The 15,875-nt window shown below is 34.9% G+C and overlaps 4 protein-coding genes across 6 annotated transcripts; 1 reads left to right on the top strand and 3 right to left on the bottom strand.

The window, feature by feature from the left end:
* Nucleotides 1-1,169: 1,169 nt before the first annotated feature.
* LOC106432669 (glycosyltransferase 6) lies at nucleotides 1,170-2,975 on the bottom strand. The gene has a single exon (XM_013873517.3). It carries the CDS (start codon nucleotides 2,719-2,721, stop codon nucleotides 1,405-1,407), a length of 1,317 nt encoding a protein of 438 aa, XP_013728971.2. The 5' UTR covers nucleotides 2,722-2,975; the 3' UTR covers nucleotides 1,170-1,404.
* A 4,439-nt stretch (nucleotides 2,976-7,414) lies between these two features.
* LOC106406923 (heptahelical transmembrane protein 4-like) lies at nucleotides 7,415-9,623 on the bottom strand. 3 transcript variants are annotated; one of them, XM_013847671.3, is made up of 5 exons: nucleotides 9,449-9,621; nucleotides 9,285-9,351; nucleotides 8,790-9,040; nucleotides 8,457-8,709; nucleotides 7,415-8,253 (listed from the first exon to the last, which is right to left on the bottom strand). In XM_013847671.3, exons 3-5 carry the CDS (start codon nucleotides 9,035-9,037, stop codon nucleotides 7,600-7,602), a joined length of 1,155 nt encoding a protein of 384 aa, XP_013703125.2. In that variant the 5' UTR covers nucleotides 9,038-9,040; nucleotides 9,285-9,351; nucleotides 9,449-9,621; the 3' UTR covers nucleotides 7,415-7,599. The 3 variants fall into 3 exon arrangements, with proteins under 3 accessions (XP_013703125.2, XP_048619407.1, XP_013703124.2); XM_048763450.1 differs by having other exon boundaries at nucleotides 9,285-9,365; nucleotides 9,449-9,597; XM_013847670.3 differs by lacking the exon at nucleotides 9,285-9,351 and having other exon boundaries at nucleotides 9,449-9,623.
* Nucleotides 9,624-11,310: 1,687 nt separating this feature from the next.
* On the top strand, nucleotides 11,311-13,870 carry LOC106411403 (probable amino-acid acetyltransferase NAGS2, chloroplastic). Its single transcript, XM_013852159.3, has 9 exons — nucleotides 11,311-11,806; nucleotides 11,871-11,958; nucleotides 12,036-12,244; nucleotides 12,315-12,466; nucleotides 12,534-12,939; nucleotides 13,016-13,113; nucleotides 13,186-13,297; nucleotides 13,369-13,528; nucleotides 13,597-13,870. Exons 1-9 carry the CDS (start codon nucleotides 11,468-11,470, stop codon nucleotides 13,803-13,805), a joined length of 1,773 nt encoding a protein of 590 aa, XP_013707613.2. The 5' UTR covers nucleotides 11,311-11,467; the 3' UTR covers nucleotides 13,806-13,870.
* LOC106411404 (50S ribosomal protein L7/L12) lies at nucleotides 13,725-14,374 on the bottom strand. The gene has a single exon (XM_013852160.3). The coding sequence runs from the start codon at nucleotides 14,372-14,374 to the stop codon at nucleotides 13,868-13,870; it is 507 nt and encodes a 168-aa protein (XP_013707614.1). The 3' UTR covers nucleotides 13,725-13,867.
* Between the last annotated feature and the right edge of the window lie 1,501 nt (nucleotides 14,375-15,875).

Genomic DNA, 15,875 nt, shown 5'->3' with positions numbered 1-15,875 from the left:
TTTGTTAATGCAAGAAACAAGAGTTTGATATATATTTTAAGTGAGTAGCAAATAATTTTGTCCAAAATTATATGTATATTATCTAATTTTGAGCAATAAACATCATTAATATAAATATTTTGAATAAAATGAGAGAAGTAAACTAGAAATATATGGTTAAGTATACTTATGTTTGGTTATCTTCGGATATCCATTCAGGTTCAGATATTACCTGTATGGATTCAAATATTACTTGAAATGGTGAAATAAGTAATTTGCTTTGTTGTTCAAGAATTAGATGATTTTTAGACCGAGCTGGTGAATATATACTAGACAGACATTTATACTTCGAGTCACTTATATATTCTATAACATTTTGATATATTAGATTTGAACACTGATCTGTTAATATAGTTTGCCGGTGATTTTTTTTCAAAATTTTGATTCTTAGATATGTATCTGAAGTGAAACTAATTTTTACAAATGTCTATTTTTTTTAAATTGATATTTATTTAATTCACTGAATTCATAGAAGAAGTTAAAAAAAAAAAACTTAACTCATATCAATAAAACAAAGACGAGAATGAAAGCACAATTTTATAGAGATAGAAAAGGAACCTACTTATGGAGAGTCAATAGTAAACAAATCGAGAGCAGAAAACATAATCCCCTTTCGTCATTATACAATCAATGTTGCCTATTTAGTTTTCGTGATTTGTGTCAGCCGCAAAACTTAATTTTTTTTTGTTCATATAAGTCTTAATAATAATTAAAATGAGATGTAATACGTTAACTCTTCAACAACGATGATATATTTAAGAGACCAACATTTGTATTCATCATTTTATAATCGATAAAGATTGTAGTGTTGCAAAATGTTAAAACCTTTTAATAAACAAACATTAATATAAAAATTTCCCGAGTTGCATCTAGTCATTATTATAATTAGTAGATGTGTACGCAAATACCTAAGGTCCTATATACATGTGATTGTGATTTGATAACTAACCAACTAGACAGCTAAATATGTACATCACCAACCCAAATTATTATGAATGGACTGTCGATGTGGTGGGAGCTCATAATGGTGTGGATCGGATGATTTGAGGAAATAGAATATAACAAATTTTGCGATAGACTAGTCACATTTATCCGATAACCGTTGCTCATGCATGTTGAAGCATATGATATGAGATTGAATAGCTTTGACTTATATGCATCATATATAATGTGTTTCAACTAAATTCGAAACGTTGGTTGTGTCATGCATGGGACATGGATAATACTCTACGTCCAATTCCTTTTTAGTTTTAGTTTTTTTAATTTGAATTATCATTCAAATTACTCCTAATCAAGATTAACGCAACGAACTAGTAAATATTCCAGACCATTATAATCACTAAAAGTTAAACCACACAACAAAAATCACCATGTCTCATCAGGATAACCGAACGGCAGAGGTTGAAGAGGAGAAGTCTTACTCAGATCACTATGCACGTACCCGTACGCGCGCATCACCTGATTATCAGCGAAATTAAGGGCTCTGATCATCTCATTCCAACACGTGTCACCATCATAACTCGGATTGTGGTCCCCGCTACAAGGCTGACATCCCGTGAAATGCGTCACGAACGCTCTCCGGCGACTCCCTCTCCCTCCAAACTCGCCTTTCAAAAACCTCTCCTCTCTAAACGCACCGTATCGCTCGCTCACCTTCTCCGCGTGCCGTCTCCGCAACGTGGCGTCTTCTCGCTCCATCTCGAGGTACCGCTCCGTCACGTTAGCGAAGAAACCCCCAACGACACCAATCCAGTACCCTTGGAAATAATACTCTGCTTCGAGGTATATCTTAGGGTAATACACCTCTTTATGCTTATACAGCAAATAAATCAGAGCCGTCTGATCATCCGACTCGGGAAAGAGCTTATCTTTGAATATAGACCGTTGGATCGGACCCCACTTGGCGTAGTCTGGACTCACGGGACCCATACTCTTCCACGTGTCAATTAACTCCATCGACCATTGGCAGTTCCTAATGAGGAAAACGCCGGCGTTAACGGCCGTCCAGCTCTGTTGATCGTAGATAATACTCGGCCAACCGTGAACCACGAGATTGTGATAACGGTAACGGTGCAACGGCAGCGTGAACTCCATATCGGTGAAAATGGCGTCGGAGTCCACCCACCAAATCCACTCCGCCTCGGGGTGAGCAAGCATCGCCGCCTTAACCGCCGGGAGCTTCGTCCAATACGAATTCATCTTCGGGTGAAGCAGAGAGTTGCTGTAGAAGATGTCGTGGCCGTGGATTCGGCAGTAATCGACTTTGTTCTTGAAGCATCGGAGCAACAGGTGGTCTCCGATCGGGTTTTTACACGGCGCCGGTTGCGAACCGGTCACCATCACGATCCGGTTTTCTGAACCGGGTTTGAACGAGGGGTGCGATTCGAGCCATTGTTTCCGTTTCTCGTCCCATCCCGTGATTGGTCTCTCGATCGAGTAGCTCAGATCCGGGTCGTCGTAAAAAGAACCGGGATCTTCCGGGTCGAATTGCATGTCGAAACCGGAGCATTTAGCCGGTTCGGTGCCTCGTCGAAAACCGATTAGGGTGAAATTGGAGGAAGGTGAAAAAATTGAGAAGTAGGACCAAACGAGAATCAGAGACATGAAAGCTCCGGCAAAGAAGATAACTCCATCTCTGAAACAGACAGCGGTTCTGGTCTTTGCACCGCCGTGCTTTCCCATAGATGATGGTGATGGTAAATGAGAAAATCTCAAAACTGTAAAAATATAAGAACTACAACGTAGCCGATTTGGGTGGTAAAAGGAAAACTCTATAAAACAGCTTAGATGTATTGCAAGTTATACTGATTTTGGGGTTATTAGCTTAGATGTGAGGTGAATTAGTCAACTAAAATGTATGGTAAGAAAAATAGAAATTAAGATTATTGACACAAAATCATTTCTGATTTAGAATGAAATCCTGAAAGTCAAAAGAAATATAAATCTAGCTTAGTTATAAATTTGTTTCCCTATAATGCAGTTTCCACTAATAAAAAGATAATCTATATATGAGGACAAAAGTAAAAGGAGAAGATAATCTACAAAAGAAAAAGAGATACGTATTTGTCTAACTATTTGTTTTCATCTTAAATTACATCACCGTCAAAATAAGAATAGGCTCATCCAAGGTCATTATTAAGAAAATTAAATTGTAATTGTAATTAATCCCCATGTATATTAATTGAAAAGTCACTTAATTAATTTATGCTGACGTGTCGTTCATAGAATAATTTTTCAATTAACTTTTATAATTTGATTGGCTAATGATTTTTAATTTTTATTTTATTTAATTAAAGTTTTTAAAAGAAAACTAACCATAGAATTACCTAATCTAATATATGTTTCCAAACATACAATTAAACATCTTAAATATAGATGAATTAATATAATTTATTTATAGACATAACTAAATATCGTAAATTACATTATATAAATTGATAATATACATTTAAATACATATGATACTACAGAAATAATTATAAAAATGGTTTTTAATATATTTATATTAGTAGTGAATACAATAAATCATAGATTCCAGAAAAATAATTAATGTAAACCTAATAATATTAATTAAACTCACTCATTCACTATATGTATATATATATATATATATATATATACAAAAATGTTTCGAATGAATGCAAAATAGTCAAATATATAATTTTAAAAAATTCTCATTATTTTCCAATGACAATGTGATATCATAGATAAGTTATCACTTTTAGAAATGATTAAAATATTTCTATATTTTAAAACATAAAAATTATATGGTAAGTCATTTAAAATTATATTAATCAAAAAATATTATTTAATTTATCTATTAATATAAACAGATGAATTAAAATTATTATATGGTAAATCACTTAAAATTATATTATATGGTAATTCATTTAAATTATTATATAGTAAGTCATTTTTAATTAAATTAATCAAAGTATTTTTCACATGCTTTTCTAGAGTTAATATTCTATTAATATAATTCATATAGCTTTGATTATAATAAAATTAGCATGCTTGTTTTGAATAGTAAAAAAATAAAGGAGACATAAATAAAAAACATAAGAGAAGAGTAATAAAATATATTTGTTGTGTTCTTGGTTCTTTTATATTCTTATGTGTTTAATTTTATTTATTTGTCGAGATGCATGTATTTTTTGTGTTACTATAAATTTGAACTAATTAGTTTTATGTGTGTTTTAAAACATTGCGATAAATTGAGTAAGAAAGATCAATAAAATGACATGTTCTACAATTGTTAAAGTCAAAGATAGAAAATATAATGTAAATTGCAAGTAGTATAAATTTATATTTTGCGATATAATAAAATTTTAAAATGTACAATAATAAAATTTTAACTAATTTTATACAAATACAAATATTTTATTTTGATATATATTGGATCTCACATTAATATTAAGTATATATGCCTAAAAAAAATTGTTATTTAAAAAATGAAATCTTATTTTTTCTTATTAATTAATAAGATTTTATTAAAATAGGTATGTTTTAAAGGAATAAATTGTTTGCTTAACCCATTTAAGTTTTATTTTAAACACTAGATAAAAAATGAGTGAGAAAATGTGATTTGTGATTTGACAAAATTATGACAGAAATTACTTAGACTACCATTTTTTTAATACATGTTTTCATGTTTACATAAACCAAATTTATCATTGGTTTTAAAGAGATAAATCATAATATATATTAATTGAGAAGTCACTTAAGTGATTTTTTCTTATGTATTGTTATTAGGTTAAGTTTTAAAAAATAGTTATAATTTGATTGTTGTTGACCTTTATTAGTTATTTATTTTAATCAGATTTAAAAATAAAATTTAACTATAGAACTAATTAATATAAATTACCAAATAACACAAGTAATATCACAAATAATGATTTAAGGTAACTAATTGTATAATTGGAGAAATAATATATATGTTTTATCAGTTTCTTTTTCTTTGTCAATTATTTATATATAATTAAATAAAATTCTATAACTTCTTTTATTGAAAGAAATTTAATGGTTATATATTCTTATATAAAAGAATTATATTTGTAGGTAAAGAATTATTAGAACTTTTTATGTTTTCTAAAATCCACAAAAAAGTTTACAAAATATTTTCATGATAAAAGCATTAGATCATTGTATTGGTCCTACAAAAAAAACTCTCTTTTTTATTTCTTGAAAGCTAGAGTATTCTCGATTTTTTCACGTATTAAAATAAAATATAAAGTAATTCTGCAACCAATTATCTGAATTAATTATAATATTGTTTTTCTGTAAGAAAGATATTTGTAATGACTAAGGTTTACGTCGTTGAACTATTTTAAATCTCACATATCTTCTAAAAATATATAGTGAAATTTTTTATTTAAAAATTATAACAGTTTAAATATAATATATATTTTTTCGTATAATATAATTACCCGCAAAATTGTGGGCACGTAGTCATAAATTTGTTTCCTATAATGCAGTTTCGGCTGATAAAAAGATAATCTCTATATGAGGACAAAAGTAAAAGAAGAAGATAATCCACAAAAGAAAATGATATATTTGTCTAACTATTTATTTTCATCTTAAATTACATCACCGTGTGGAAGTCCCCATATAGTGTGGTTTGACTAATAGTTTATTAATGATTTTACACCATGAGGTCTTGGGTTCAAATACCAGAAAACGCAAATTATGCAGATTATGAAGAGAAAAAGTTACAAGAGGTCTTCAGCATGGTGCAAGGGCATATCATCGAACATGAATCTCATAGAGCGGCTCGGAATGATGCAGTCAGACGTGCATTCTCATATGATGGTAGAATTTTCGGCTGTAAAATCGTCTATGTAATATTTCTCATCGTTGTAATTGCATAATTAATCAGACGTTAAAAAAAATTACATCACCGTCGAAATAAGAATAGGATATCCAAGGTCATTATTAAGGAAATTAAATTGTAATTGTAATTAATTAACTTTAAAGGTCGTTTGCTTAATTAATTTATAGAGTTTTTTTTTTGAACACAAATTAATTTATAGTTATCTATGATACGTAAAGTGGTGATTTTGGGCCTAACATAAGATTTTCCACAGATTCAGGTTTTCAGTATTTCAGGCCCTGAGTCCATCTTAGTTTTAATGTTGTCAGTTTTGTGACCCAATCTCCATCTTTATTTACTAACAAGAGTTGAATAAGAGCATCAACAACCCTAGATCCTTAGAAAGTTTTTTAACAAAATGTGGGACTGACGCATGGGTCCCACAAAAATTTTAAAAACCGATACCAACAAACACCAAATAAAGATCGGTAATTGGAGGGTTTTGGCACTGTTTGCAGGCTCCACCGACACGTGGCGGTCCGCAATTGGCTAATTTTTAATTTTTTTAATTTTTTTTTTTTTATCATGGTCTTAAGGTCTACATGAAAACAGAGGTTTGTCTCTATCAAAGGCACATATTCTTTCGAACAATCAAAGGAGGGAATGCCCGGACCACCCGTGTACTGGGAGCTTCGTGACATGTGTAAGACCCTAGAAGAGGACAAACCATTGTTGTATCCACCAATATTGTAGATATTATAACCCACCAAACTCTTAAAAGGAGAATTTCGACTCACCGACTTCTTCTATGTCTCCCAACTGAGGGTACTATATGGTAAAGCATGGAGTGGACCATCAAGGGCTAGGGTTAGGAATATAATCAATGATTTGAGTCGGTCTCCAGCTGAACCATCTACGGTTAGATGGTGCAAGCAGGGAACCATAACACACATAGAGACAATTTAATTACGGTCCAGCTTGACCAAAGCAAAGAAGCTTGGAACCCAAGGAAAGAGTTGGATACATGGTAAAATTTGGTCTTATTAGGTTAGAGAGGATGTTTTGGATTTTGTTTGTTAATTAATATATAGTTAAGAATCTATACTATTATTTTCGAATTGATTTTTTTTTGCATTTGAACTCTCACTTTAAAAGTTAGAGTGGTTAATATCGCTTATACCCTTAATGATTAAAATATATAAATTAGTTAAAAATAAAAATGAATTTTTTTTTTTTTTTGGTAATACAAGTGATTAAATTTAATAATAATAAGAATTATCGAAAATCTAAAAATATATTTTAAAATACAAAGATAATTTATATATATATTTGTGTTGTTATCCAAATATATCTTTTAATAAAAAAACAATTTAAGCAGAAAAGACATAACTAAATAGTAATCAAGTAATTATTAGTTTTTAATAATTAAAAAGATAATATTGAGTGATTTTTAAGACTATTTTTTAATGATGATTATAGTATACAAATAAATTTGCAAAAAAATTATAATACGTATAAAATTTCAAATGAAAACATAAAGAATAATTTATCATTATAGTCTCTGAATAAGTAATGCATATATTAATAAATAATTATAAAATGCTTATGTCTGCATGTGAGGGCGAAATACCAAGTTCAAATTACATGTTGGAATATAAACAAACATTTCCTTACACATAGACTTCACACAATCCAATTTTTTGGGGAAGCTACAAACAAAAAAAATCAAATATCAATATCCATCTTACTATTCAACATCCTTCAATGTCTCTCCACTTGAGATACACAAGCCCAGCTCTATAGTGTGTGAAGGCACCGGCCACCACCAGAACATGAAACAACTGATGACTATGTCCAGCTATATCAAACTTACCAGGCATCCATCTCTCAGGGATCCTAGTCACATAAACCAAAGCTCCTAACCCGTAAAGCAAACCCATCAAAACCTCATAACATGTAGTGTGAAGCGCCTCAGGCTGGTCCCAAAAGATGATCAGCTTGTGTAGGATGGGAGCCGCGCCAGAGAATCCCATTCCAAAGAACAGAGAGGCCCTCACAACACGAAACTCCGGTGTTTGGAAAACCGGTATTAAAGAGACAAGCACGGTGGCGATTCCTAAGGTTGTTATGAATCCTAAGTAGAGGTTGCAGAAGAAAGGATCACACATGAAAGAGTAGTAGACCGGAGGGTAGAAGGAAGTAGCGATGAGAGCTGCGATTCCTGCGTAGTCAAGCCTAAGCATTATGTAAGAGACTCGCTCTGAGTGACAAGAGAGGAGGTGGCACGTGCTGCTTGCTAGTAGACAGAACATTGCACCGCCTAGAAATGCATAGAATGGCCATCTGGTGATTGGTCTGAAGATCAGAGGAGCTATCATGTTTGCAAGATCTTCCTTCACTGAGTGCTGCAGCATAAAGAGAAAAAATATTATTAGAGACAAAGTCTCCCGTATCGGAAATCGGAAAAGAATCTACGTATTATATAAGATAAATAAGTCGAGACGTTATCTAAAAAAATTTAGGTTGGAAGTCCGTTTAGCTTAACAAATATGAACTACTCAACTGTTTGAAACCCTTATAAGCAAAGAAAGATAGTGTGTTTTCTTACAAGAACACACATGTCGGTGTAGTTGCCATGATAGAATCTTTCAGGCAGACAGTTATAGAGCAGCTCCATGACGTGCCACTTAGATGGACTAGAAGGAAGGCGAGACATGAGGTCAGAGTGAAGTTTGTGAAGATCTGTCTTCCTCAAGATATCAGGTAAACGGTGTTGAAGTGAGTGAAGATCCACAACGCTTGGTACTTTGGTGGCTGTGTATATAGTAAGCGCAAGAAACAGGAAAAAACCAATCAAGTGCCTGCAAATCCCAAACCCACACACACATACACATTCAGTGTTTCTTGGATCTTAAGAAAGAGTAAAAATCAAGAAACTTACGTCCAAACATTCAAGGTCTCGTTGTGGATTGTGAAGATGCTGAGAAGGATTTGTTTGATGGGCCATTCGGATCTGTAATGACCAATTATGTACTCGTTGTCTCTCAGATAAGCAGGCAATGCGTGATACTCCACCAACTGGTACTTCACTTTCTGCCATAATCTCCTCCTTTTCACGTTGTGTTGCTTCTTCTCAGCTGGAAGAGATTTAGGTTGTAATTGTTGCTTGATCTCTGCCTCACCACCCATCCTCTTTATTTTAAGACCAAATGAATTAAATTAGAGATCATTTCAATCAAACAGATCTAAATCACGATCCAGAAATTAAAGTTTAGACATTTATGCTAAATCTTGATATATATTTTTTTTTGTGAACAATGAAAATTCTCCGAAGAAATGGAGTTTAGTTTGCAGATTCAGCATATTTTAATTACAGAAAGCATCATACTTTTGCTAGAACTAAGCTTAAATCTATAAATGGTTTTGAGGAAATTACCTGAATTTACAAGGAAAATAAGAAAAAAAATGATACAAATCAGGAAGGGTGTTCTTGGGATCTCAAACTAACATGGAGAGACTAACAAGAACGAAAACAGAGTATTAGGAAACGTTCGTCTTAGATTTCTTGAAGAGAGAAGAGATTTGGCGAGAAAACTTTACCTCGATTTTCAATGCTGACGAGAAAGATCTTTAAACCATGCGAGCAAGAGAGAGAAGATTAAAAGTCAAACAAAACAGATCTTGAAAGGCTCTGTTTCTCAAAAACAGAGGAGAGAGAGATATCTTGTTTTGGTACGAGTATGGACTATAGGGGAGGCTCTCAAGCCATTTATAGAATAGCTATGTTGGCCTATAACTGGAAAACTAATATGGAATGTAAAAAAATGTGTGGATGCACAGTTATAATTTAAAAAATATTTATAACTTTTTGTTGAATATACAGAAGAGAAAAACAATTTTTATAAATATATTCATACGCGACTCGCACTGGCCACTAGAGAATTTACATGCGGACTTGCTCTGGCGTTCGAGATCCAAAACCGTTGTCTGGCCATGACTCATCCTCGAGGTTCGGTCTCTAGTCTGCACCACCACGGTGAGACCGGGACACTCGATTATCAAAAAAAAATATATTCATATGTGCAGAGAAATGAATTGAAATCTTTATTTTGTTTAAAACTAAATTAATAAATATATATTTTTGTTTTAAGAAATATATTTATTTATTTTCATTATGTTTATTGATATTTATTTTATTAGGTTAGTTCCTCCTATAAGCGTTTTTAGTCACATCAATGGTTTAATATTTTATAAAATAAATTCTCAACAAAAATATTTTATTAAGACCACAAGTTTTTGTGTGTTGTGGGGCCTTTTATTTATTCTTTTATTTTCGTGTGTGTGAAGGATTAAATTTAGAAGCCATTTATAGCGTTTTGTCGTCCTAGGTATAAGGAAATATCATATTCGATTAACAAACAACGTTACAACCATTTTTTTTTCTCGCGCTGTTATAATTACTTGATACACTTCGGGGATTTTTTAGCTGAGTTTAGTTTTCTGGTATTTAGCATGTAAACTATACGAAAACAGAGTAAATGCTTGATAGAAAAAACGAATAATCGTAAAAGTCATCACGAAATAAGGTGAAACTTAATGAAACATTCATGAACTCGGCGATTTTAGCCTTTGTAGACTGCTACGTGAAGATGGTATTTCTTATACAAACCAACAATCATCAATCATCAATCATGCATGCGTTCTCGAGTCTTTGAGAAAACAAAATAAAATAGTGATTTCGTCGCAACATAAATAGTGAATTGTCATCTATGTATGAGATGGCATAGCAGGTAATGAAATATCTACCCTGAAGGAGTATCTTTGGGTGTCTCGTGGGAATATTATCTTTCCTCTTACATTGATTCGGATAACCTTGAGATATTCTATTCGTTTCCTCTTTTTGCTTGTTATTGTCCCACCTTTTTAATTTTACATCGGTACGTGATCCAAACTTTTTTTTTTAAATGTAGTGTTACACTCTTTATCAACGTTAATTATGCTAATTTTATTGTCAACAACACTAAATACGCTAGTTTACATCAATAATTTTATAAAAAAGGATAATAAATAAATAACAATTTAAAAGAAGTCGAGATTGTTAGCCGGGAAATTAGATAACAACATAACTTAAATCGAAGGTTGCTTATAGTTTCTTTATAGGTAGAGAGAGGGGGGGTTTATGTAAAAGATAATAATTCCACAACATTCCTTAAAAGCCCACTTTACTGACACTTCAAATGGGTTTGGGCCAGAAAGATACCTCAGAACGTTTCACTTATGTGAACAAAAGGAAAAAACCCACTTTCTAAACAATTGTTTGTGTAGTCTCACTTTGACTAAGAAGCAGACCCAGTTGGGGAGTGAAGGACCGAACCGGTTGACCGGAATCGAACAATTTAATCCACGTGGAGACGCACTTTAAAGTACTCTCTCACGACCAGACATTTTAAAAGAGTTCGGTAAAGAAGAAGAAGCAAATTCGGAAAAGAATTAAATTATCAAATAGTAAAAATCCGTGACGATGGGTCCCACTTACCGCCGCCGCCTCCCGCCGGTTTAAATTCATTTTCTATGGAATCTTAATTGATTTCTTCTAAAACGAAGCAGTGCAAGTAAAAAATGATGGAGCAGGGAGCTTTGTTGCGTTCTGCGTCTTTTCAATTACGCCGAACGAGGAACGATCTTTCGTCTTTCAAGCCGGAAAATAAGTTAAACCCTGGTCAAATCCGGTTTAGGTTTAAACCGGTTGGTTCCGTGGAGGCGAAATGCAATACGTACAACAGCTACGCGGCGAGTGGAGGCGGCGACGCGGGGGCTGAGCATCCAGTGGACGACAAAGAGTTCGTGCGCTGGTTCCGTGAAGCTTGGCCTTATCTGTGGGCCCACGGTGGCTGCACTTTCGTCGTTGTCATCTCCGGCGATATACTCGCCGGCCCTTACTGTGATCCCATTTTAAAGGTATCTTTTTGCAAATGTGATTACACTTCTCAAAGGTTATTTAAGTAATTTGATTTTGGTGCAGGACATAGCGTTTCTCCATCATCTTGGGATAAGATTCGTTCTAGTTCCAGGAACACAAGTGCAAATCGACCAGCTTCTGTCTGAAAGAGGTCAGAAATGAATAAAAACATTGCCTCTAGTGGCTTAGGATGTTCGATTCTTGATGTGTATTGATTGAGTGTTGCAGGACGCGAGGCTACATATGTGGGACGTTACAGAGTAACCGACGCAGCATCGTTGCAAGCCGCCACGGAAGCTGCGGGAGCTATCTCAGTGATGCTTGAGGCTAAACTATCTCCTGGGCCTTCCATTTGCAATATCCGTAGGCATGGTGATAGTAGTCGTTTACATGATATAGGTGTCAGGGTTGATACCGGCAACTTCTTCGCAGCAAAAGTGAGTTTTTGATATGCTCATATGATACGACTCCTTGAGTCTCATCACTGGTTTGTTGATGATGGTGCAGAGGAGAGGCGTTGTTGATGGTGTTGATTTTGGAGCGACGGGTGAGGTGAAGAAGATAGATGTAGACCGGATTTGTGAGAGGCTTGACGGTGGTTCTGTAGTCTTGTTGAGGAACTTGGGACACTCTAGCTCCGGAGAAGTCTTAAACTGCAAGTATGCTCTCTCTTTGTTTCTCTCTACTTTCGGATTATGTAATATAAATGACAAACCCTTTGTGCAGTACATATGAGGTAGCTACAGCTTGTGCATTAGCTATAGGAGCAGATAAGCTTATTTGCATAATGGACGGTCCAATACTCGATGAGAGTGGACATCTTATTCGTTTCTTGACACTCCAAGAAGCAGACATGTTAGTGAGAAAACGTGCGCAGCAAAGCGACATTGCTGCTAATTACGTAAAGGCTGTTGGTGATGGAAGCATCTCTTATCAAGAACCTCCTGGTAACGGGAGAGCAGCGTTTTGGGGAAACGGAAGCCACACTCCGATCTTTCAAAACGGTGTTGGATTTGACATTGGGAGTGGGTTAGGGTCTGGTGAGCAAGGTTTTGCTATCGGTGGTGAGGAGAGACTAAGCCGCCAAAACGGTTATCTTTCCGAACTGGCTGCTGCTGCTTTTGTCTGCAGGGTGAGTTCTTATGAAACCTTGGTCTTCATCTTTACCCATTTGAACTGAAACCTTTTGTTTTGCTTTTTTCTTGAAGGGTGGAGTTAAAAGAGTTCATTTGTTGGATGGTACTATAACTGGAGTTCTATTGTTGGAGCTTTTCAAAAGAGATGGAATGGGGACTATGGTCGCTAGGTAATAATACTCATTGGTTTGGTTTTATCGTTCTACCAATGCTATACTGACTGTTACGCGCATTGCCTACAGTGATGTATACGAAGGAACACGAGATGCCAAAGTAAATGATCTTGCAGGAATCAGACGTATCATCAAACCTTTGGAGGAAGCTGGGATCTTGGTCCGCAGAACCGATGAGGAGGTCTTAAAAGCCTTACTTATCTTCCGTTGTATCATCCTTCTATCGTTAAAGACTTAAATCTCTGAGTGCAGTTACTCCAAGCTTTGGACTCCTTCGTGGTAGTCGAAAGGGAAGGTCAAATCATCGCTTGTGCAGCTCTGTTCCCATTCTTCCAAGACAAATGCGGAGAAGTCGCAGCCATCGCGGTTGCATCAGACTGCCGCGGTCAAGGCCAAGGCGATAAACTACTAGGTAAACCAAACCAAACCAAACCAAACTCAAAGTAAACATAAATGACACACACAATCTGTTTACTGTAGATTACATGGAGAAGAAAGCATCCTCTCTCGGGTTAGACACGCTGTTTCTCCTCACAACGCGAGCAGCAGACTGGTTCGTGAGACGCGGGTTCCAAGAATGCTCAATCGAGGTCATACCAGAGACCAGAAGGCAAAGAATCAACCTCTCTAGAAAATCAAAGTACTACATGAAGAAGCTACTACCTGATAAGAGTGGCATCTCAATATAACACAAACAGCAATCATTATTGTAAAAATTAAAAAACATTTTGCAATCAAACTTTTATTTCTATTATTCAAAAGCAACAGTGGCACCAACGGCTTTGAGCTTCTCCATGATCTTCTCACCTTCTTCCTTAGTGACACCTGTCTTCACCACAACCGGAGCTTTCTCAACGAGATCTTTCGCTTCTTTCAACCCCAGCTCCGTAAACGCTCTTATCTCCTTGATGACTTTGATCTTCGAAGTGGAATCGAACTTCTCAAGCTTCACATCGAAAGCCGTTTTCTCAGCGGTTTTGGTCTCGGCGGAGGCGGACGCGTCGGGGAGGTCTCCGGCGGGGGAGGACACGGCGGATCCGTAGCGGTTGAGGCCGAGTTTGTGGCTGAAGAGGATTGAGTAGTCGTAGAGCTCGATTCTGTTGAGGTTGAGCAAGTCGTCGGCGATTCGCTCGAGGTTCTTCGTTCTAGCTTCGGGGGAAGTGACGGCGCATAGGTGGCGAGCGGCGGAGGTTAGGGGGGAAGTGCGGTGGAGGAAGCTAAGGGATCTCGAGAAGAGTCCGGAGATCGGAGATCGCATTGTGGCCGGTGAGGAGGTTTTTGCTAGGGTTTTCTCTCCGTCCGTTTTGATTTCATTTCAATTGTTCGTTAAGTCGAATGGGCTGCGTGTGGCCCATTTAATGAGGCCCATAGAGAAAACAACGTCAGCGAATATAAAAGGGGATGCACCAGATCAAACCGAACCCAATTTGAAAGAACTGAAAAAAGTATTTCATTTATTATGATTATGGAGTGAGAAGAAAACTCTTGCAGATCAACTGTATTTCATTTACTGTAGATACTTCAAAAGTTCATGTATCTTTTGCACTGAGACATATATGATTTTGTTTTTGTAGTCCAAGAGTCATGAGCATGTGATGAAGAATACCACCAGAATATGGTTTCAAGATGCATGAGATTGAAATTTTCAGTTAAAATCAAAACATTATAAACCTACTTCTTTATATGATTTTACCAAAACTCTTTTTTCTTAGTTATGTAATGCAAATGTGTTATTTCCTTTCATTTCTCTATACATAAATAAAGCTTCTAATTTTTACAATATGCTAATTTATTATGAAATGTGTTTAAAAGAACCCTATAAATTTTTATAACCTTTTACATCATGGAATTAATTGAGATATTCCATATGAATTTAGGCATTTTCTAGTTAGATGTGTGTTATGGTCAAGTCGTGGTATAAAGGGACCCAGCAAGGTTTTGATTCTAGTTAAAGCAAAATTGGGGCAACTGGTAGATTTTTATTGTATTGATTTGCTTTCTGCGTGACTTTATAAACACGAAAACAGACCAAAAGAAGCTAGGTTTTTGAAAAAAAGATTGGCTTAAAAAGCGAGCTAAAAGATCTACCAATATTAACATGGGGGAGGCAAAAGCCACATCAAAAGATGCAGGGAGAAAGAGAGCTGTAGTGAAACTAGCCACATATCTCAAAAGCAGTTCCCACTACTTTTTCATAATTTATTTTCTTTCCCAAATTCAAAGAACTATATGTAAACGATGGTATATCAAGGGATTATAACTATTTCAACTATTTACTTTTTATGGGCTGTTTCTAAAAAAAACATGATGGGTGAGGGGGGGCCATGAAACATTTAGGTATATGCATGTGTAATCCACTGAAGACATAATATATGTATAGATGTATTATGTGTATCAAATAAAAGACTGGTCCCTTTATCTTTTTATAAAGCAAAAGTTGAAAGATGCATTATTAAAAAGCCAATAGAAATAAATGGTATACACTCCACAAGAGCGACAAGTGAATAAACTATCATTTGGTGAGTGATTAATCGTCGTGTAAGAAACGTTGATTTTTTTTTTTGTTTCTTTGGTATACATACCATGCCTCATAATGTGAACCGTAAGAACTGTAAAAAACACTTAAAACATTGAAATACTATGGTGCAGTATTCACTGCATTGCATGTAATTTTAGCCGGTACAGTTGCCACTAATATTATAAAGTGACTAATGTTTCAAATTAGATGCCATCGAAACTACAATGTTCTAACTTTGTTT

Source organism: Brassica napus, chromosome C7, assembly GCF_020379485.1.
Source record: "Brassica napus cultivar Da-Ae chromosome C7, Da-Ae, whole genome shotgun sequence".
Classification (NCBI taxonomy): Eukaryota; Viridiplantae; Streptophyta; class Magnoliopsida; order Brassicales; family Brassicaceae; genus Brassica; species Brassica napus.
This window is presented reverse-complemented; position numbering and strand designations above follow the sequence as displayed.

Bases quoted from the DNA above. Each gene is read 5' to 3' on its own strand.
- LOC106432669 (XM_013873517.3), bottom strand. From the start codon at position 2,721: ATGGGAAAGCACGGCGGTGCAAAGACCAGAACCGCTGTCTGTTTCAGA.
- LOC106406923 (XM_013847670.3), bottom strand. From the start codon at position 9,037: ATGGGTGGTGAGGCAGAGATCAAGCAACAATTACAACCTAAATCTCTT. The intron at 8,710-8,789 runs GTAAGTTTCTTG...TGGGATTTGCAG, and splicing joins GAGACCTTGAATGTTTGGAC to GCACTTGATTGGTTTTTTCC. The intron at 8,254-8,456 runs GTAAGAAAACAC...TTTATGCTGCAG, and splicing joins ACACCGACATGTGTGTTCTT to CACTCAGTGAAGGAAGATCT.
- LOC106411403 (XM_013852159.3), top strand. From the start codon at position 11,468: ATGATGGAGCAGGGAGCTTTGTTGCGTTCTGCGTCTTTTCAATTACGC. The intron at 12,245-12,314 runs GTGAGTTTTTGA...ATGATGGTGCAG, and splicing joins GCAACTTCTTCGCAGCAAAA to AGGAGAGGCGTTGTTGATGG. The intron at 12,467-12,533 runs GTATGCTCTCTC...CCCTTTGTGCAG, and splicing joins GGAGAAGTCTTAAACTGCAA to TACATATGAGGTAGCTACAG.
- LOC106411404 (XM_013852160.3), bottom strand. From the start codon at position 14,374: ATGCGATCTCCGATCTCCGGACTCTTCTCGAGATCCCTTAGCTTCCTC.